This window comes from Mesoplodon densirostris, chromosome 1, assembly GCF_025265405.1.
Source record: "Mesoplodon densirostris isolate mMesDen1 chromosome 1, mMesDen1 primary haplotype, whole genome shotgun sequence".
Lineage (NCBI taxonomy): Eukaryota > Metazoa > Chordata > Mammalia > Artiodactyla > Ziphiidae > Mesoplodon > Mesoplodon densirostris.
This window is the reverse complement of record NC_082661.1, coordinates 68,804,015-68,827,347: the sequence shown is the minus strand read 5'-3', so window position 1 is coordinate 68,827,347 and position 23,333 is coordinate 68,804,015. Positions and strand designations below refer to the sequence as shown.

Here is a 23,333-nt window from a genome sequence, read left to right as displayed (position 1 = left end):
TTTTGTATGCTGATTTTGTATCCTGAAACTTTGCTGAAATCTTTTATTAGTTTTAACTTTGTGTGTGTGTGTGGAATCTTTAGGGTTATTTACATATAACAGCAGGTCATCTGGGAACAGAGATAATATGCTTCTTCCTTTTCAATTTGAATGATACTCTGCTTAGGACTTCTAGTATTATGTTGAATATTAGTGGCAAGAGCGGGCATACTTGCCTTGTTCCTGATCTTAGAGGAAAGCTTTCAGTCTTTCACAACTGAGTGTGATGTTAGCTGTGGGCTTTTATATATGGCTTTTAATATGTTGAGCCAGTTTCCTTCTATTCCTAGTACGTTGAGTGTTTTTATCATAAAAGGGTGTGGAATTTTATCGAAAGCTGTTTCTGCATCAACTGAGATGACTGTGTGGGTTTTGTCCTTCATTTTGTTAATGTGATCTATTACATTTAATTATTTTCATATGTTGAATAATCTTTGCATTCCAAGAGTAAATCCCACTTGCTCAATAGTCTATAGTGCTTCTAAAGTGATGTTTGCTAGTATTTTGTTATAGATTATTGAATCAGTATTCATCAGGGATATTGAGATATCTATAATGCTTTTTTTTTTCCCTTGTGTCTTTGGTTTTGATAACAGAAAAATGCAGGCCTCATAGGTGAGCTTGGAAATGTGCTTGCCTCTTCAATTCTTTGGAAGAGTTTGAGGAGGATTGGAATTAATTCTTCTTTAATGTTTGGTAGAATTCTCCAGTGAAGACATCTGGTCCTGGGCTTTTCTTTGTTGAGAGGTTTTTGATTACTGCTCAGTTTTCTTAGTAGTTATAAGTTTGTTCAGATTTTTTTTTGTTTCTTCATGATTCAGTCTTGGTGAGTTGTATGTTTCTAGGAATTTATCCATCTGTTCTAGGTTATCTAATTTCTTCGTGTATAATTGTTCATGGTAGTCTCCTACCATGAAATAATCCTTTTATTTCTGTGACATCGGTTGTAATATCCCCTCTTTCATTTCTAATTTTAGTTATTTGAAACTTCTCTCTATTTTTCTTAGTTAGATTTGCTAATAGTTTGTCAATTTTTCACTGATTTTTTCCTTTTGTATCTCTATTCTCTATTTTGTTTATCTCTCCTCTAATCTTTATTATTTGCTTTCTTGTATCTGTTTTGCCAGTTAAAAAAGACTTTAATTTTTAAGAACAGTTTTAAGTTTGCAATAAAATGGAGAGGAAGATAGAGATTTCCTTAAACCCCCTGTCCCCACACATGCATAGCCTCCTTTGTTATTAGCGTCACTCACTAGAATGGTACATTTTTACCAAGGATGAACCTATATCAACACACCACAATCACCCAAAGTCCAGTTTACCTTAGTGTTCACTCCTGATGTTGTACATTCTAAGGGTTTAGAGAAATGTATAATTACATATATCCATCATTATAATATCATACAGAATATTTTAATTGCCCTAAAAATCTTCTGTTCTCTGCCTATTCATCTCCCTCCCCACCTCCTCCCACTCCCAACCACTGATTTTTTTCCTTGTCTCTACAGTTTTGCCTTTTCCAAAATGTCAGACAGTTGGACTCATATGATACATAGCCTTTTCAACTTGGCTCCCTTCACTTAGAAAATTCCTTTAAGGTTCCTCAATGTCTTTTCATGGCTTGATAGCTCATTTCTTTTTAGTGCTGAATAATATTCCATTGTCTGGATGGACCACAGTTCATTTATCCATTTACCTACTGATGGACATCTTGGCTGATTACAGGTTTTGGAAACAATGTTTAAAGCTGCTATAAACATTTGTGTGCAGGTTTTGTGTGGAGATAAGTTTTTAACTCCTTTGAACAAATACCAAGGAGTGTGATTGCTGGATCATATGGTAAGAGTAGGTTTAATTTGTAAGAAACTGCCCATCTGTCTTCCAAAGTGGCTGTACTATTTTGCATTCCCACCAGCAGTGTTTGAGGTTTCCTATTGCTATACATCTTCACCAGCATTTGGTGTTATCAGTGTTCCAGAGTTTGGCCGTTCTACCAGGTGTATAGTGGTATCTCATTGTTGTTTTAATTTTCATTTCTCTGATGATATATGATGTGGAACATCTTTTCATATCCTTATTTGTCCTACAAATACCTTCTTTGGTGAGGTGTTTGTTAAGATCTTTGGTCCATTTTTTAACAGGTTGTTTTCTTATTGTTGAATTTTAAGAGTCCTTTGTATATTTTGGATAATAATTCTTCATCAGATGCGTCTTTTACACATATTTTCTCCCAGTCTGTGGCTTATCTTCTAATTCTCTTGATATTTTCTTCTTCTGCTGATTTTTGGTTTAGTTTGCTCTCTTTCTAGTTCCTTGAGGTGTAAAGTTAGATTGTTGGTTTGGGATGTTTCTTCTTTTGTAAGTAATTATTTATTGCTATAAACTTCCCTCTTAGTACTGCTTCTGCTTCATCACATATAATTTGGTATGTTGTGTTTTTGTTTTCATTTGTCTACAGATACCTTCTAAATTTCCTTGTGATTTCTTCTTTGAATATTGTTTGTTTAAGAGTGAGATGTTTATTTCCATGTATTTGTGGATTTTTCTGTTTTCTCTCTGTTACTGATTTCTAGTTTCAACCATTGTGGTTGGAAAAGATACTTTGTATGATTTTAATCTTCTTAAGTTTGTTTTGTGGCCTAACATATGGTTTATCTTAGAGAATGCTTTATGTGACTCAAGAAGAATGTGTAGTGTGTTGATGTTGGGTGGAGTATTCTGTATATGTCTTTTGGGTCCAGTTAGTCTATAGTGTTGTTTCATTCTGTTTTCTTATTGGTCTTCTGTCTGGTTGTTCTATAGATAGCTAAAAATTGAGTATTGATATCTTCTACTATTATTATTATTGCTCTCTGTTTCTTCAGTTCTGTCAATGTTTGCTTCATATATTTGGGAGATCTATTAGATGTATACATACTTATAATTGTTATGTCTTCCTGGTGAATTGACTTTTTCATCATTATATAATGACCTTCTTTGTTGGTTGTGACAGTTTTTATCTTAAACTCTATTTTGTCTGGTATAAGAATAGCTATCCCAATCTCTTTAGATTCTCATTTACATGAAATATCTTTTCCCAAACTTTTACTTTTGGCCTGTGTGTGTCCTTGGATCTAAAGTGAGTCTCTTATAGCTTGGAGAAGAAATAAAAATTATTATTTGCAAATCATGATTATGTACTGTGGAAAAAGGAACTTCAGAATGTAATCAGTATTGCTAAAAGAGCTATTTAAAATGGAACTGGAAGGCCATTAAGGAAGCAGGGCCTATGCACATTGTCACCAGCTGGAACCATGAGCTTTTGAATTGGACCAAATCACAAATATTACATGGAGTCTACAAGAAAATCTACAACCTGCCACAGTAACGAACTTTTACCTTCCTCTAGTGATAGTCTTTAGCAACCAATCATGTAAAGATAAAAATAGCTTCAGCTTGCCAGCACCAATCATAATTCTTTTGAAACAACTTTTGCAACCTTGTGGGCGGTTTTGCCTTTTATCTCCTCCTTGGAACACATTTTCAACTCTCGCTCAAATCAGTGTCTCCCGAACTGGAATTCTCAGACCCCAAATAAAGCCTTTATTTCTTTGTAGTAAATAAGTAAGTAAGTAAGTAAATAAATAAATAAATAAATGGGTCTCTTATAGAAAGCATAGAGCTGGATCTTGTATCTTAATCCATTCAGCCAATCTATGTACTAATTGCTTTTTTAAAATTAAACTTTTTGTTTTAAAATAGCTTTTGGCTTACAGAAAAGATGCAAAGATAATACAGATAATTCTTCTGTACTCCACTCTCAATTACTCCCGTTGCTAAGAACTTATGTTAGTAAGATTTACATATTTCAAATATATTTGTACAATTAATGAACCAATATTGATATATTTTATTATTAATTAAAGTTCATATCCATTTAAATTTCTTTAGTTTTTACCTTTTGTAGTTTTTCTGTTCTAATATGCCATCCAGGATTCCTCATCCCTCATGTGTTCTTAAGCTCTTATAGGTTGTGACAATTTCTCAGACTTTCCTTGTTTTGGATGACAGTTTTGAGTACTGATCAGGTATTTTGTGGGACGTTACTGACTTTGGGTTTGTCTGATATTTTTCTCATGATTAGACAGCGGTTATGGGTTTTTGGAAAGAATATCATAGAGGTAAAATGCCATTCTCATCACATGATATCAAGGATACATGCATGATAACAGGACTTATCACGGATGGTATTAAGCTTGATCACCTGGCTAAGGTATTGTTTGTTAGATTTCTCCATTGTAAAGCTACTAATTTTTTCCCCTTTCCATAAAGTACTCTTTGGAAGGAAGTTACTATGTGCAGTCCAAACTTAAGTAGTGGGGAGTTGTGGTCTACCTCTTTGAGGGTGGAGTATCTACATAAATTATTTGGAATTCTTCTGTATGTGAAATTTGTTTATTGTTTATCATTTATTTATATCAGTGTGTACTCATAGATATTTATTTTATACTTTTGAATATAATCCCATACTATGTTATTTATTTTATTGCTCAAATTGTTACATCCAGTTGGCTTCTGTGTCCCTTTGACATACCTCCATCATTGTACAGTTGTTTTTGTATACTTTCTTCCTTTCAGGCACTGCAAGATGCTACAGGCTCATCCTGTATGCTCCTTGCCCCAGCCCCAGAATCAGCCATTTCTCCAGGGAGCTCTGGTTCTGCTTATTGGAGAACAGGAGTAGAAATCAAGATATGAGCACCGGGTGTGCTAATTTGTACTGGGGTGTTATTGTTTCTAGGCTTTCTGAATGAGCAGAGCTTGGAACTACATGTGTGTATGCTAACATGTGTACGTACATATATCTAATTATTTCTGTATTTATCCATATGTATCTATAGAAAGCAAAATATGAATTCATACTGGTATCTCCAGGTATAATGAAGTGTTACAGGGCTCATTCTGGCCTTGTCCTTTTGCTTATCTGTAATCTCCCACTTTAATAGTGAGACACCTGGCTCGCACCACCTACCATCCATATACTTATTTGTTCAGTCCCAGTATGTATGTATACATGTAACTACATAAGAAATAATTTTGACAACTGGAGTACAGTGCTTATGTACAATTCTTCTTGTCTTTAATTATAGTCTCCATGCAGTTCTAAAATTACTTAGGTCAACAAGTTTTCTCCCCACTGATTTGCTAATATTCTGCTAAGGAGTTTTGTATCTATGCTTGTGAGGCATATTAATATGTAATTTTCTTTCTTTATATTATTGGAGTCAGGGTTATTTTCTTATTTGTTCATTTATTTATGATTGGGTTTATGCCTTATAAAAATAGTTGGGAAGTATTTCTTCTTTATTTTCTGAAAAAATTCATAAGTTTGATATTATTACTTTTAAAAATTTTTGATAGAATCTACCATAGTCCAGAGCTTTTTTTGTCTGGAAAAGTTTCTAATTTCCTTTAAAGATGAAGTGCTGTTCAGATTTTAAATTTCTTTTTGTATTAGTCTTGTATCTGTGGAGTTAATTTTTCAATTTCACTGGAATAAAGGTGCTTCTGCTATTTCTTTAATAGCCTTGCAATGTCTGTAGGATCTGTTGTGTTGTCTCTACTTTTATTTCTTGTGTTTATAATTTGCATTTTGTTTTACCTTTTTAAAAATTATTTTAGCCAGTTATTTATTAATTTTCCTAAACTTTAAAGAAAGCCAGGTTTTGGCTTTGTTGGTTTTCTGTTTGTGTTTTTGTTTCCTTGACTTCTGCTCTTATCTTTATTATTTCCTTCTCCCTACTTACCTTGGGCTTAATTTATACTTTCTTTATAGATTAAAGTGAAAATTAGATGCTTGATTATCTACCTTTCTCTTCTAATATAAACATTTAAGGCTTTTAAGCTATGAATGCTTATATTAAACCATTATATTTAAAGGGTGGTTATATTCCTCAAATTTTGCCATGTTGTGTTTCATTACCATTCATTCTGAAATATTTCTAGATTTTTGTTGTGTTTTCTTCTTTGACCATGGGTAATTTAGAAATGTGTTGCTTAATTTCCAAATATTTGGAGATTTTCCCAGATATATTAGTGTTATTTATTTCTAATTTAACTCTTTTTCTTTTCTTTCTTTCTTTTTTTCTAGTTCTTTAAAGATTATTAAACTCATTTTAGGTCCCAGAAGATGATCTTTCTTGGTGAGAAAGTTCTATGTGAACTAGAAACAAATAAATGTGTATTCTATATGTGTTTTGTGAACTACTCTGTAAATGACTGTTAGGTCTAGTTGGCTGTTGGTGTTGTTAAAATTTTCTATAGTTTTATTCATTTTTGCTTGCTTACTTTATCAGTTTCTGAGAAATATATATTAGAATTTCCAACTATCACTGGGATTTTTTCTGTTTTTTTCTTTTAGTACTCTCAATTTTTACTTCTGCATATTTTTATTTAAATAGCATTCTATTCATGTTTTGTGGACTCAATGTCTTATCTCTCTGTTCATATCAACTGTATTTCTCTTTTAGTTTTCTTCAACATCCCACATTATATCTTTCCCTGTAATTTTTTTCCAGGTTGTAGGTTTTGTTTAATGTCTTTCATATCTTCTCCAAGGTCTTGACTTAAGAGTGAGGTACAAAAATGCTATTTGGAACATGTATGTTTATGGGTGGGACCTCACTGTAGCATGATAGAGTGGGGATCAGGCTGTTTTGTTGGGGAGCAGCACATGCTAGTATTTGTGGCAGAATTAGTCTGTTCTCTTGGTTTAGGGTTATGATTCTCCTTCTCCTGGGAATCAAGTATTTCAAACAGGTTGGAGTTCTAAAACTTTGGAATGAAACTTTCAGTTAAACCCTATTTATCAGCACAGCACACGCTTACCATTTTCAGCAGTATCTTGCATGTATTTTTTGTATTCTAAATATTTTCCGAATATTTTCTGTAGATGTATTCTCTGGATGGACACCAGGGTGAGTGAAGAATAGTAGCCTGGCTGAGGAAGCCTCTGGTTTCTAGGGGAGGGATGTTGATTAAAACTTATAATGACCATCAGTGAATCTCCTTTTCACCCAAGTCCCTTTACCAGCATTTAAGAGTAACTAGTGACTCCAATTTCTGAGCCTTTCCAGATTTTTGTATTGGAAATGTGGACTAAGAATGCTGCCTACCATATCAATAAACAAAGGATGCTGCAGTCATCAGCAATTGCAGCCATCCCCAACAGTGAGCCCTGAGGGAGTTCAGGATGGAAACCAGGAATGCTTGCCATTTGGCAGTCAAGTGCTGCAGCACCCCACCCCACCCACACACCCCTCCACGCAGTGTACCCTGAGGAGACACAGGATGAGAAAACACAGGATACTGGCCCCAGACAGCTGAGGTGCATATCAAAGGGATGGTTTTAGTGAGCCTGGACTCTTTGTATCTTCCCATACACAGCCCCAGACAGCTGAGGTGCATATCAAAGGGATGGTTTTAGTGAGCCTGGACTCTTTGTATCTTCCCATACACAGAAAAGCGCTAACTTCCTTAACTTGAGACATCTGGTTTTCTTTTATTAACAGTAATCCTTTGCTCAGACTACCTGGTGTTGTTACAGAAACTCCTGTATATCCTGGCATCCCCCCTTCCTCCTCAGAACAGTTTTCTCAACATTATCTGAGAGGCTGTCTCCCAGGCTCGAAGTCCTAAGAATGTCTGCCAAATAGGTTGTCATTTTTTTCAGTTGACAGAAACCAGTTTGTTTCTTGTTGAATTGCCTCCTAGCAGGCTTACATTTTAGCTTTTTAAAGTTTTGTTAACTCAGTTACTATCCATTGTCCATTTAATTTCTCTCATCTGAAATTTTGTTGACGTCTTTCTTTTTCTGTCATATTTTTTTCTATTCTTTTTATCCTATGTTCTTGCCTTTTCAATTTATTTATCGTCATTATAGTGGTGTTTCCAAAGGATGAAAGATAAGTTCATATATAGCCATGTTTTAACTGGAAGTCTTATTGCAGTGGGTACATATTTTATATTTTACTGAATACTGTGAAATGGCTTTTCAAAGCGCTGCATTGATTTATGTTTGTTTTGGGTTGGTCTCAGCCTATCCATACAGATGCTATTTTCTAGAAATGGCAGAGGGCACTCCTCTGAGCTACTTGTGGCAAGCCTCACAGACATTTCCCCAGCTGAAGCCAATGCTGAGGCTGGACCAGCCCTTTTGGTTCTTATGATTGCAAGACACACCTCAGCAACTACTATCAAGGAACTTAGAAGAAACAAGGTTTATTACTTATATGTCCTGGAGGGTACAAGCCATGTCCTGGACCACTTAACAATGTTCAGGGGACAGGGGGAGAGGTGGGAGAGAGAGAGAGAGAGAGAGAGAGAGAGAGAGAGAGAGAGAATGAATGTGTGGATCTGGTGTTGCTGGTGAATTTAAGTTTCTTTCTTTGTAGTGAAAGAATTCGGAGATGAAGTGATAAGTAAGAATCAGATTTATTTAGAGAGAAACACACTCCACAGACAGAGTGTGGGCCATCTCGGAACGCAAGAGGCAGGAGGTCTCGAAAGATGGCATGGTTAATTTTTATGGGGTGGGTAATTTCCTAGGCTAATGAGTGGGATTATTCCAACTATTTTGGGGAAGAGGTAGGGATTTCCAGGAATTGGGCCACCACTCACTTTTTGACCTTTTATGGTTGGCCTCAGTCAGAACTGTCATGGCACTGGTGGGTCATTTAGCAAGCTAATGTATTACAATAAGAGTATAATGAGGCTCAAGGTCCACTGGAAGTTGAATCTTCTGCCATCTCGGACCCAGTTGGTTCTAACCAGTCTTTGTCATGTACTATGGCTATATCATCATTCTTTTAAAGGTTGTGCCCTGCCCCCTTCCCTCTTGTTTCACTGGTGCTCTCTCTGTCTTTATTGGGGTTGATGGTAGGGTGCTGGGGTTTTGAGGGTTCACTCTTTATTGGTGAAATTAAAACATAAGAGCAGGAATTAAAGCACAGGAAGGGAAAAGCAAGCAGTAGGTCAGTCAGTTATCTAGGTCCACCAGAGCTTTTCAATAAGGGGGACTCATGCATGGGGCAGCCTGGCTCTTTATCTAGTTGTATAGATGGCAATGTGTTCTTTTCAAGATGGATGTCTTTGAAATGGATGCCTCAGCAATCAAAAGCTTAATATCAGGCACTTACATTACAATCAAAAAAGCTAATTGTCAGGTACCTACACTACAGCGTTCCAACTAATAGCTGAAATTTTGCCAGAGCCACTTAATAAGTCATCTGTCCTTTCCCCAGGGAAGCTGCCTCTATTTCTATTGTGCTCACTTACCCATTCAACAGGTCGTCACTGCTTCAGTAGTATAAGAATGACCTAGAATAGTGCCCTAAAGATAAGAGTGCTCAAAAACAGGTTGACAAGGTTTTTGTAATTCTAAAGCTTGCAGTCTAGGGCCATCCTTTAGCTCTCTACTTGGACACCTCCCCTGGGCAGTTTTCCCTGATTACACCCTCCTCCACACATCCAGGCCTACCAATGCGATGGTGGTACAAGGGAGAGAACTACCAAATCTATTATTCTGCACTGCATGATTTTAATTATATGTGTATCTTGCCTGCTAGGCCCTTGGCTCTCTAGCACAGGGATTAGGTCTTTTTGGCCTTTATCTCCCCAATCCAGCATATGCTTGTATGTCAAAAACTGTTCAAGAAACTTTGTCATAAATTAACCCTAAATTTGATTTCAAAAGGGCTTTAGAGGTAATAGAGCATGACTCAAACAAAATTAAACTGTATTTTGAATTTATTTTAATATTCAGGTTCAGATATATTATGACATTTAATTACTTATTTGCTTTCATTTAAGTTAGAGCCATAATGTGCAAAAAAAGAAAGGACATGTGCTTAGCTAGAACAAATATTCAGGAAAAAATATAAATACAGAAATATAATGCTAATCATATACTACATAGACTATCTTGTAAAAAATGCATGTATGTGTACACACACACACGCACACACACGGCAATGAACTAAATTTGGTAATGGGGTAAAATTTGATTCCTCTATAGTAATTTGAAGAGAAGATTTAATTGATTTCAGCTATGACATGGTTATTCACACACACATACCCCCCAAGAGAGGCAGTTTTCCAAGTAACTTTGGGAAAATTAAAAATTTTCTGGTTCAAAACTTTTTAAAGCCAATTCAATGAGCTTCATCAAAATATCTAATACTGGCCCTACTCACAAGCACTTAGTGATAAGTGTTAAGGAAATACAACAAAGTAATGGGAAACCAACTTAAGATTGTCTTATTCATTGTATACTTATTTGTTTTCTGTTTCTCCCGCTTAATTCACTGCTATTATTCTAATATCTACAAGAATGCATAGTAATGAATACATATGCAGTACACAAACAAGTGCTTATAACAAGATATTATTAAATATGGAGGGAGATATAAACTGATCCAGAATGGAAATTATTTAGTCAAATGAAATATCTTGAATGAATAGATGCTATAATCAGATAAAGCTAAAATTCCACTACTATATTGAGTGACACTTTACAACTGAAAATGAAATAATGGTTGAAAAGGGATTAAAACTCTTTGGAATTTAGGCATGCCAAGCCCAAATCACTGGACTTTCAATTACAGATTCAATGACCATCTAGACACTAAACAGAAAAATTGTGTATGAAGACCTTGGTTCCAGCCACAAGTATGTCATTCTAAGATTTTGGCCAAGGAGACATAGTTTCCTCAATTATAAAATGGATTATGAATACCTGCCCTGCCGTCTTTACAGAACTGTTGTAAAAATCAAGTACAATTGACATTTATATATTCTTATTCTTTAGTAATCAATTACAAGCAAAATGTCCTTATTAAAATCAACACTGAAAATCAGAATGTCACTGTGGCAGGCATGGAGGTGGGCCCCTTGAATCTCTCTTGAAAGAAGAATATGCTGAACAAAAAGTTATTTGTTGGCCTGCAGCTATAGCACCTTCTGGGTTTCCCAGAGCATGTGAAGGTCATGTTTTCCTGGGCAGCCTCTGGCAATGACTTAGCATGGTGGTGACTAAGACCTGGCCATTTCTGCACAACACGGGGCACTCTCTTCTGTGGGCAGTCTTTGCTCTGGATCTCACCAATGGGCTGGCCAAGCCTCTCCCAGAGCTGCATCTCAGTTTGATGCTTTTCCTGCCCATTCCTCTCTCCTTCCCTGTTCCTCTCACAGGTGTCAGACTTACATCATAGACTGAAGGCTCTCCTGTTTATTCCTATTCCTTCCTCCCTTGATATTTCTTAGGCATTGCCTCCAATAAATATTAGCACTTGTAACTCTTGTCTTGGCATCTGAGTTCCAGAAGACTCAACTAATGTGGCCCCCCAAATCCCAATCCTCTGAAGCAACCTCTGTCACTATTATGAATGTTACATTTCTTTCCAGAGATTTTAATATGTATAAGCATTGTGAGCATTTTAAGATGGCTCTACTTCTTTTTCCTTTTAGCATCATCTCATGCACTTATGTATAATAGGTGCTAAAGCATTTTTTAAAATGTAAGCCTCATACAATGCTAACCACCACCTGATGTTCACAGACTTTAACAACAACAGTGCCTGAGGAAACTCTGAAACATTTCTTGAGAACACAGCATTGAATGGCACAGCCCCTGTGAGAAGTGCATCAGAGTCATCTGTAATCTTTCAATAACTTTTTAGGGTGAGGATCATATTCTTCTGCCCTCAAGCCTGTGTCCTCTCTGCAGAGTCTGTTTCTATGCTGGTCCTGGGCTTCATTTGTATTGTTTTCATTGATATCTCTTGCCTTCTCATTCTTTCTGACTTTACTTCTGCATTAAAGCTACAATTACATAAATACTTCATATATTTCACATGTAGGCTTTGGAAACATTTTAAATCATTGTGTACTATTAATTTCAATCAGCACTTTTTTTAAAAAAACTTTACACCACTACAGGAGTTTGTTTATTTATATATTTTAACGTGGGTAAATCAGCATTTTCAAATTGTTTCTCTCTGTCTCTTTTATTTTTATTTATTTATTTATTTATTTGTGGTACGTGGGCCTCTCACTGTTGTGGCCTCTCCCATTGTGGAGCACAGGCTCCGGACGCGCAGGCTCAGTAGCCATGGCTCACGGGCCCAGCCGCTCCGCGGCATGTGGGAACTTCCCGAACTGGGGCACGAACCTGTGTCCCCTGCCTCGGCAGGCGGACTCTTAACCACTGCGCCACCAGGGAAGCCCTCTCTGTCTCTTTTAAATTTAACTTTTCAACTTGATTATAAAATTCCCTAGGGCAGAGAATGTACCTGGGAAGATATGCTTGGAAGAAACTAAGCACATGGATAAAAATCTGGGATCTCTTCTTATATTGAGTAAGATCAATGATGTCTTTGAGCCTGTTTCCTCATCTGTTTTGTGAAACAGGAATAAAATGTAATCCTCTTAGCTTTGAGTGGGGAGAATATCATGACATGTGTAAAGTTCCTGCAAGATACTAAGCACTAATTCGAGGACAGTTATTTTCCTTTGAATGGAAGTCCACAAATGGAATTAAAAATTTATACTTTCACTCAGACTTAAGCTTACTCCCTTTCTATGAATTTGCTAATTCCACTGGGCTTAAAGCTACTCTAAACAGAGTAGGCTGGAGATGGTCCTATGGCCATCTTTCACCATACTAAAAATATTTCTGATTTCTGTCTTTCAAGTCGTGTTCACAAGTGATTTGTTTTTCCATACCACATCCTTCTCTAAAATTGAATTTCCAGAATTACAGATAAAATAGAGCTAACATTCACCAACATCTTTAGCATAAGGAATCATGAAAACATTGTAAATTCACAAGTCCAAACAATTTTGAAATAAAGAAAGACAGCACCAAGTCCTATAAAGATCATAGATTTGGGACTCTTACCTAGACTTGTCAGTTGCCAGCTGCAAACATTGAAGCAATAGCTTCCTGTAACCTTTGCTGCTCATCTATAACATGAGCATAAGGACCGTGTTCTTTTCTTTAGAAGATATTTTTTAAAAACCAGTTTTTATTTTTGCATCTTATAAATATTTCTTCTCCAATTAGAGCTTTCAAAACCACAATTGATTTTCCAATTTCCATGATAGAATGTTTTTCTTTTCTACAGAGTCAGAGAAGTAATCCCTTGAAACCACAGAAAATAATCTTTTGAAATAAAGGGAAAAAATGATAGAGGCATTGGATCCACTGAACTGAAGATGAAACAAAGACCAGGCTACATAAATGAGAAGTGTCTGTTGAGAGGGAGGGGCTGAGTCAGGTAACACTGTTCCCTGTGGATCCCAGTTTTATCCTTCCCATCAATGAGTATAATAGGAAAATACTTGTAGTATTCGATGATGTCTTCCACTGAATCAAACTTCTGAAACACAGAAGAGAAAGTTAATGAAAATTTAGGTACCTTTGTGTCTGTAGATTAAAGTACAGCCTAAGATGCTTCGTTTTATTTAGGGAAGAGGTTAACTCATTTAACGTTTTTTAGATTGTAAAGCGGTATCAGAAAATGTGTTGTTTTTTTTTAAAAGGATGTGACAAAGAAGCCTTTGAAGGATCAGTGATAAGATTAAGGTAACGAGGGTGACCAAAAGTGAGCCCTCCACAGCTCTCGAAACTTCCCACCCATGGAGTGATCACCAGAATCAGGTTACACTGGACAAGCTCCACTTTGTGGTTACATGTTCCTACCGTAAGCAGTTCGGATGGGTTAATTACACAGCAGTCAGACACAGAGAATCCCTGGTGCCTCCCTTACCTTGCCCCCAACTATGACATACTAAAATGTAGAAGATCAGGGCTTGACCTTCACTTCGTAAATTAATGGGAAAGGTCTGTGGTGAAATCTCTCTCTTGTACACCCCTCTTGTTCTAAAGCATTCTAGACTAATCAGAAAGAATACTGATAGGCTTCCCTGGTGATGCAGTGGTTAAGAATCTGCCTGCCAATGCACAGGACACCCGTTGGAGCCCTGGTCCGGGAAGATTCCACATGCCACGGAGCAACTAAGCCCGTGCGCCACAACTACTGAGCCTGCGCTCTAGAGCCCGCGAGCCACAACTACTGAAGCCTGCGCATCTAGAGCCCGTGCTCCACAACAAGGGAAACCACTGCAGTGAGAAGCCCTCTCACGGCAGCAAAGAGGAGCCCCCACTCACCCCAACTAGAGAAAGGCGGCACGCAGAAACGAAGACCCAATGCAGCCAAAAATAAAATAAATAATTTTTTTTAAAAGAAAGAATACTGATGACCACAGGGGTCCTGGTAGTTCTTGGCCAATTTAGGTTCCTTTCCTGGGCTTCTTGTGAAATAATGAGGTGACAGTGAATCATTACACTTTTATGTTTCTAGAGATATACAGATAAAGTGCTGGAGTGATTTAATGGAAAGTAAGATGATTTCAAGTGTAGGGGAATCAGGAAGTGCTTTGCGGAAGATACAGACTTGAAATGGGCTACACATTCCGGGTGAGTCAAGTGGACAAGGTGGGTTTCAAGATCCTAAGAGCAGAGGAAGACAAGTGTACAGGTGTTGAGAACATGTGGGCACAGATAGGAATTCTGATAAGTTTGGCTGAGTTCTTGAAAGGGGCTATTTGGAGATGATCAGGAAGAAAGAGCTTGCACGACCTGCCTTTTGTAACTCAGGGCAACACTGTGAAGTGAACAGGGAGGGAAGAATGGACCTTCCCTGAAGAGCTAAGGAAACTGCAGCTCAGTGTGAAGAGCTTCACTTGTTACACAGCCAGAGGGCAGGACCAGGAACGCAATCTGGTTTTTCTGGACGTGTATCGGTTTCTTCCTTGCTGCAGCTTTGCTTATGGCTTGTGAACCCACTGTTCCAACAGAGCAGTGTCCGGATGATGCAGCCTGAAGGAGGGAGCTGCATTGGGGGCAACTTTGATTCTCTTTAGTTCTGTACATCCTCCCTCTGCCCAGCACAGAAATGTTTGCAAGCCTGAGGGATGCTCAAGAGGGAATGAGATTGTCAAGGTCCATGTCCTCATGGAGATTCATGCATTACATTCAGGCGGGGGCAGACAGAAAGTAATTCCCTATCCAGATAGATCATTTCATTTAGGGTTAATTTGCTGTGGAAATAATCAACCTGGGGCTCTAGAACCTCACACAGTCCTCCCGGGGCCTTCCCTGACATTGACCAGTCCCTGGATCCATTCCACTCCTGTTCTTCCTGGGAACTGAGTCAACAAACCTCCGCCTTCCCCCTTATGCTCATTGAGTTGGTTTTGTCTTTTCATCTGAAAAGAGTCCTGATTAAATCTGTAAGTAACTTGCCCCTCTGAGACTGTTACTGGATCTGTGGCAGAGTTTTCAATGAGATAACCTATCTGACCACCCCTAGTGAGTACACAATCAATACTAGTCTTCACCTGATGCTAAGGTAAGGTGGTTGTCCAGCAGGGACAGTAATTGTTTTGCTACAGTAGTTGTAAGTGGAGGCCTGTGGAGCCCAAATGCCTGAGTTCCAAGCAAGGCTTTCCCACTCACTAGCGGTGTGTCCTTGGGCAAGTTTCTTACACTCTCTGTCTCAGTTTCTCTCTCTAGGAACAGTGATGGTAATATTAGGACCTACCTCTGAGGGTCATTGTGAGGGTTAATTGAGTTGACATACACAGCATTTAGAAGGGAGCTCTTTCTGCAGTGAGTGCTTAGTAAATGTCAGTCATTGCTATGACCTCCTCCCTTCCACGTTTGCCAAGAACATGATGAAAGAGCCATGAAATCACCGTAGAAGTTTATAGACTCTCATTGTAAGCCTTTATGAAGAAAGGAAGGACATTTTTATATTTCATTTCTAGTCATAAATTAAGGACAGAATTTTCTTTCTCTCTCTTCATACTTGAAACAAAAAATAATTTATGAAAAGAGATTTTCCATGCAGAACTCTTCTACAAAACTGGGTAACCCACATGGCACAAAGGAAATTCTCTTTCCTGGGATTAATCTTTAGAGGGAAAAAGATTAATCGTGCTTTGTAATCTCACTCCTGTTTTCTTTAGGATGGTCTCAAAATAGTGAACTCAATACTAATTATTTATAATTACTGCAGGGATGATATTTTATATGAAAGTATAATTTTAACAAGTAGTAGGAAGCAAGCAAGGAAGGAATAAATAAGTTATTCTGTCATTTCTTATTACTGACTTCTAGTCATAGGCTAACAACTGGTATATTACCCTAAAGATAATTTTTAAAAAGATTATAATTAAGCTCTTACTTTTATATTAAATTCTTTTTTTCAGGAGGACAGCAAATACCATCCTAATAATAGATCTTAAAATTTGTTTAAACCTTTTGTGATTGCCCTAAGTACCAACCATAGGCAATGTTTCACTGCCAGAAAGCTTAATCAATCTCTTTGGATACACACATGGGAGTAAAAGAAGAAAAGAGAAAAAGAGGAAGATAGAGAGGTGCAAAGAGAGAAGGAGGAGAGAGAAGCAGACCAGGGAAGTGAGAAATAAACTCATTGGTTAATTGTCTCTGTTTCCTAGTCTTTGAACTTGAATTTATCAACTAAATGTCTATCATAATTTTTAGCAACTTATCACAAACATTTGCAGGACAAGGAAATGTCCGATTAAAATTGCTTTCTTCTACTAGACTCCACAGAAGTGTTGACAAATGTGATTTCTAAAACTTGGCAGCAGGTAAAGCTCTGCAGGTTATTAACAAGCAGGTGCCCCGCTGGCTGGTCCAGGGCCGCCAGTGTTCTACCAGGTGATAAATAGGTGCATGCACAGATGGGCACAGATTAACAGAGTATCCCCTGGATGGCAGGGACTCTGCCTTACTCTGCTCTGTGTCCTCAGAACGAAGCATTGAATCTAGCATAATGTAGGTATAAAATTAAGGCTTGGCCCTAAAACTGAACAAATGAGAGACCCGGGCTGAAAGGTGGCCTCCAAAAGATATCCCATGTCCTAATTCCTGGAAGCTGTGAATATGACCTTCTAAGCAAAAGAGTGAATATTACTTTACATGGCAAATTTAGGATTACATTAAGTATCTTGAGAGGAAGGTCTTGAGAGAGGGGCTGATCCTAGGTTATCTCTAAAAGCAACCACCTGAATCCTCATAAGATAGAAACAGAGGGAGATTCGCATGGAGAAGAGGAGGAGGCGTGTGACCTCAGAGGCAGAGATCAGAGTGATATGGCCACAAGCCAAGAAAGCCACAGTTTGCCGACAGCCACCAGAAGCTGGAAGTGGCCAGAAGGATCTTCCCCCAGAGCCTCCAGTGGCCTGTCAATACCTTGATTTCAGATTTCTAGACTCCAGAACTTCAAAAGAATACATATTTATTGTTTTAAGCTACTAATTTTGTGGCACTTTGTTACAGCAATCCCAGAAAACTAATATACTGGGTGCTCCCTGAATCTAAATTCAGACACGAGTTTCTAGCCACATGGCTAGCTGAATGACCCAAATTTATAATATACAGCAAAATGGACCTTCTCAGGCTCATTCTTTGCAAGCATATGTGGATTTGCTGGCCTTCTGTGATTGTGACAGGTGTCAACAAGCTGTGCCTTCCCGGGGACCCATCCAGGTTTCTTCTGAAACTTTTATGGCTCCATGTGAGCTTTTCATCTGTGTCCGGGACACACAGACCCAGTGAAAGGGCCTTAGGGTATCATTTAAGAGAGAAATGATACTTAGCACCTGCCTCTGTGTATCTGGCACTCTCTTTACAGCATCTCCTCTTACACTCAGAATACCTCCCTTGGAATAGGTGTCACTGCATTGTATGTGGGGATAAAGTCTAAAGTTTGAAAGACAATCAAAAAGCCACAGGAAATCAAAATTATCCTTGAAAACCCTGTGCCTCATTATGTTTCTCCTGCAGAATTGGACTAAGATGCTACTTCTTTATTCAAACACCAGATGAAGTAACTAGTACCTGGCTTGCATTTAGCAGAGCCTTGCTGTAGCAAATTCTTTTCTTAGAGATGGGGATTCTTCCTCAGCAAGGCAAAGGGCTCGAACTGTGAAAGGTGTGCAGGAACTGAGAACAATCTAGATCATCCCCCTCTTACACCAGGGCATGGCTCGTTCAGAAGAGAGGCAGGAAGAACTACCTGTAAATTGTGAGTTTTTACCCAGGACCTGGCACACAGTAAGCTCCATGGAAGTCTTAGCTTTTTTTCAACTGAAGTTCTGGGCTGTTTTCAAATGGGCTGGGGATCATTTGCATTTGCTATGATGCTATCTGAGACTATGTGAGAAAGTCAATATTTTTGCAGACTATATTGAACCCCAGCTTTGGCATGTACTAGCTGTGGCTGTGGGCCAGTTACTTCACATTTCTGTGCCTCAATTTCACCATCTGTTAAATGGAGGTATCAACAGCACCTACCCCACAGGGTTGCTATGGGATTAAACCGATCAAGTTAATTAATAATTGTTAACTGCACAGAATAGTGCCTGTGCATAATAAACGTATGTAAGTGTTAAATACACATATGAAAAGGAGACTCTTGCTTGGGGGTTGCATGAGAGGAGGAAATTCCATAATAACACAAAAAGTGTTAAAATAGGCTTTTGAATTCTTTTTTTTTTAGGTTATATAAATGAAAATTTATTTAGATTGAGAAAAAATCTCAAAATATTACAATATTTTTGGCCTAAAAATACTACAAATATAAAAATCTAGGAAAATGATGTCTATTTTATTTTTTTTTAATTTTTATTTTTCAATTGAAGTATAGTTGATTTACAATGCTCCAGGTGTACAGCAAAGTGACTCAATTATACATAGGCATTTGAGTTCTTAAGGGGTCCTTGGTGACAATAATGAGAGCAGCTCACCTGAAAGCTGGTGGTCTAATCCAGGGGCTGTCATTATGACAACCTGTTGAGGCCTGCAGTGAACTGGCTGGCAATCTGATTCAACACTATTAGGAAGTTATCACAGGGTCACTGTTTCTTCTCTTTTATAAGCAGACCAAAGTATGGCTTATTGGGAAAAATGCTTTTTGGTTTTTTTTTAATGAGAATGTCTATGAGCTGGAAGAAAATACAGAAGGATAAAGGGATACTGAGCTGGAAATTCCATTAGCCATAGGTGTCTGGACCTAAGGGGAACCATGTTTTAGTTATTGCCATGACTCAGTGATAATAATGAAAAAAAATCATAACCAACATTTATGATATGTCAATAATCAGTGTTCTGAGTGTTTTACATTCATTAACTCACTAATCCTCATCACAAAAGAAAAAATTGGCTACTTCTCTTTTTAGTTTTGCTGTAACCCTTTCTTACTGTGGCAATATTTGACAGATTTATGCATTAATCTATTTATTCACTCATGTTCTCCTTTAAGTCAAAACTTTCCCAGGCTGGAGCAAAGGCTGGTGAACTGATCCTATGGTAGGTAGCCTGGCAGGTGCTGACCACACCTCTCCAGCCACATATGAGTCTCAGAAAAGGACTCTGGGTCAGACCCTGGGTTTAAGCTGGAACCTTCACACACATGCCTTCGTGAAGCATTTTGGTAGCCCTGGCAATAGTCCTTATTTTGATATCTATTGAAGATCAATAGATATTTGTGTGACAGTTCTGGTTTCATACTGTTCCAGTTTTCTTGGGCCTCCATAATAAAGTACCACCAACCGGGGTGGAGGTAGAGGGACTTAAATGACAGAAATTCATTTTCTCACAGATCTGGAGGCCAGAAGTCCAAGAACAAGGTGTCAGCAGGGTTGGTTTCTTCTGAGGCCTCTCTCCTTGGCTTGTAAATGGCCATTTTCTCCCTGTGACTTCACATCTGTGTGTGTCTGTGTCCTAATCTCCTCTTCTCATAAGGGATCAGGGCCCACCCTAGGGACCTCACTTTACCTTAGTCACCTCTTTAAAGACCCTATCTCCAAATACGGTCACATTCTGAGGTGCTGGGGGCTAGAATTTTCACATAGGAATTTGGGAGGTGGACACAGTTCAGCCCATAATATATACCAACAGATAAAATTGAGGTCTGGAGATGCTAAGGGAGAATCACTGAATTATAGAAGTCTAGACTTGAAAAGAACATTTACAGTTGAAGAAACTAAAGCTCAGAGAAATTAAGTGACTGGCCTGAGCTCACATGCTTAGTAAATGGTGACAGAATTTGAACTCTGCCTTTCCCTCCATCCCCTTTTCCCTTCCCTCCTTCCTTCCTTCCCTCTTTCCTCCCTCCCTCCCTTCTTTCCTTCCTTCCTTCCTTCCTAGAAGAATTGAAAGACCAGCCTCTGTTTGCCCTCTCACTACCTGTGCATCTCTAGCCATTTACTTAATTTTCTAAGCCTCAGTTTCCCTACATCTAAGATAGGGATGACCATTATATCGAAGAGTTGTTGAGGGTTAAAATAGGATAATTCAGACAGACCAAGCCTAGCATAAACACAGCGAAAATCAATCTCCTTTCCCTTTTCTCTCTGATTGATTTATACAGTTATTAATGAATGCTTTAGTTGAGTCATTCTTTCACCTAGCCATCTGTTAGCAGTTGTGTACCAAGCACAGGCGTGCTCAATGTAGCACTGGATGCTGTGACTGAGGTCATATTCAATGTAGGGACACACACCTACCTAATGCTATCAGTTGTCATCAGAAATGGCTGCAGTGGGATTTCAGCGATGGGTGGGGAAGGAGTGTGGCATTAATGTGGGGCTCAGTGGAGGCTTTCTGGCAGGGAGAATGTAGATGTATTTTACAGAATGAGTTTTCTTTAATAGGCAAAGCAGGATAGAGGGTGCATGGAAGGGTCAGGATTGGCTGCCAGCCCCATGAGCTAAGACATGAGCGGGAATGCTTGTGGAAGGGGCTGGAAGGATTAGATTACATTCTGCACCTCCAGGGTGGCTCTTTTCTCCAATGCTGCAGTCATGGGGATATGGAGGTGATTCGGCCAGCATCCCCTAGGTCTCCCCGTGTTGTTATCCTTAGCCTGGAAAAAGGAAGTCATTGGGTTATACCCACCTCATCTCCTCTGAGCCCTGTCCCCAGGGCAAACTGCTGATTCCTCTCCAGGAAGCGGATTTTCACATTGTAGACTTTGTTCCCATAAAACACCACCAACACATAGGGCTCCGCCCTGGATTTTGTGGAACAGTCTCGGACCAAGAAGGTGCCATCCTGCAGCAAAAGGAAGAACAATGATCTTCTCAGGCATCAGAATCAGAATCCAACCTCCCAAATGTGGCAGCAGTGAAGCTTGTATGCCTGAGATTCCCAAATGGCTTTAGTTTTTGGCAAACCAGTTCTTTATTCAATTTAATTCAGTAAGTATTTATTGAGGGTTAGTTTGTCTAAGGGTTCTTATTTTCTCAGAAGTGAACCAGTCAGATTACAACACCCCCTACTTCGAAATCTTCCAATATCCCCTGCTGTCCTCAGCGTCATGCCTACAACCGTAGCATGATGTTCAAGGATCAATGCACCAGCGTCTCCTGTGGTTTTATCTCTGTCACTCCTGCAGTCTTCAGCCCCTGGATGATGGCACCAGTCAAGCCACCGTTTCCCAGGGTCACCATCTTGCTTTTGGGTTCCCAGCTTTTGCACAAGCCACCCCCTCTGCATGGAATAACCCTCTCCTTCCCTCCTTGGGGGTGCCTCTCTCCATCTGCCAATGTTCACATTTCCTGTTCTGTTGATGTTCAGGTTATTATCCTAGAGACAGTGGGAGCCACCACAGGCTTTGAGCAGGAGAGGCTTTGAGCATTATAAGTTGGTCCTCTGCATGGGGAGATGTCAATATAGGACTAGGGTCCCCAAAACAGATGTGGGGCTTCAAAGTCACTGGTGTCAAAATGAGTGAAGAGACTGTATGAAGGAGAAGAAAATATAGCCGGAGGTGAGGTGAAAGGATGTTCAGGGCAAGGAAGAAGAGACAGGAAATGTTCTAAGGAGATGTCTCAAAGATAGACAGAAACCCAGAAGCTTCAGTGTCATAGAAGTAGAGGGGGAGAGAGCGAGGGTTTCCAAAAGAAGGTCAACAGTATGAAATAGTCTGAGGGCTGTGAATAGGCCAACTATAAATATAATATAAAATAATCAGGCACACCCTGGAGAGTAGCTTATGATGAAGGTCTGGTCGTAAAAGGCTAAGAAATGGAGCAATCCTCCTAAACATACACACACATACAAGGCTTAGTTTTGTGGTTACATTGTGTCATTTATATGATGAAAAATACTGAAAAATCTGTAACTGTAATTGCATAGATTCTTGTGTATGTGGTTATAAATAATCTATAAAGAATAAGTCTAATTAGGTGTGTGTGATACTTACTATCCTTTATATAGATAGGTATTATATATGATAATTTATATTTATAATAACTGTTATATATATTATCTCCTGTATAGAATATATTTCATATCTATATGTTTATATATATCTATAACTAATATTTATAGATATTATGTATCCATATATAATAATGATTATAATACTGTATAACAATACTATAAGTATATTAAATTTATAAATAATACTATAAAACTACAGTGATGCCATGATGATGCTGGAAGCTAAGGTTTACTGAAAACTGCTCTCAAAATGCCATGCACTTTACACACATTTCATTTGATCCTTACATAAAATTTGAGGAGGTATTTATCCCCATTTTACAGGTAAGGGAATTAGGGTCTAATTGTTTAAGTGGATCCCCTCACACATCACAGCTAATCAATGGAATACCTGAAAGTCAAGCTGAAATTCTTTCTATAAATATACCAACCTCCAAGAACATAAAGTGGGTTCAAGGAATTTTCTGGAACCTGTTCTGCCAAAAACATTCAGCTGTAATTAAAGCCTTAAGACTCAAGCACATTCTTTTTCTTTTTTACTTCTTTTCCATTATGGTTTATCACCAGATATTGAATATAGTTCTCTGTGCTATACAGTAGGACCTTGTTGTCTATCCACTCTATACATAAAAACTTACATCTGCTAACCCCAACCTCCCACTCCATCCCTCTTCCATCCCCCACCCCCTTAGCAACCACCAGTCTGTTCTCTATGTCCCTGAGTCTGTTTCTGTTTCATAGATAGGTTCTTTTGTGTCATATGTGTATAACTGAATAACTTTGCTGTACAGCCGTAATCAACACAACATTGTATATCAGCTATACTTCAATAAGAAAAAAAAAAAAGACTCAAACACAGAACATTGCCGAAGATCATAAAGGGAGAGGAGGCCAAGACATGTGGCCAGTTTTGGGGTTTATCATCTTAGAC

At 38.4% G+C, this 23,333-nt stretch overlaps 1 protein-coding gene across 1 annotated transcript in view; it reads right to left on the bottom strand.

The window, feature by feature from the left end:
• Window positions 1-13,310: 13,310 nt before the first annotated feature.
• The window catches only part of CLNK (cytokine dependent hematopoietic cell linker), a 137,718-nt gene continuing 127,695 nt past the window's right edge, over window positions 13,311-23,333 (bottom strand). Inside the window, exons 18-19 of the mRNA XM_060096120.1 lie at window positions 21,074-21,229; window positions 13,311-13,457 (exon numbers count right to left, since the gene is read on the bottom strand). Coding sequence (XP_059952103.1) covers window positions 13,311-13,457; window positions 21,074-21,229 — 303 coding nt within the window. The remainder of the gene's footprint in view (window positions 13,458-21,073; window positions 21,230-23,333) is intronic.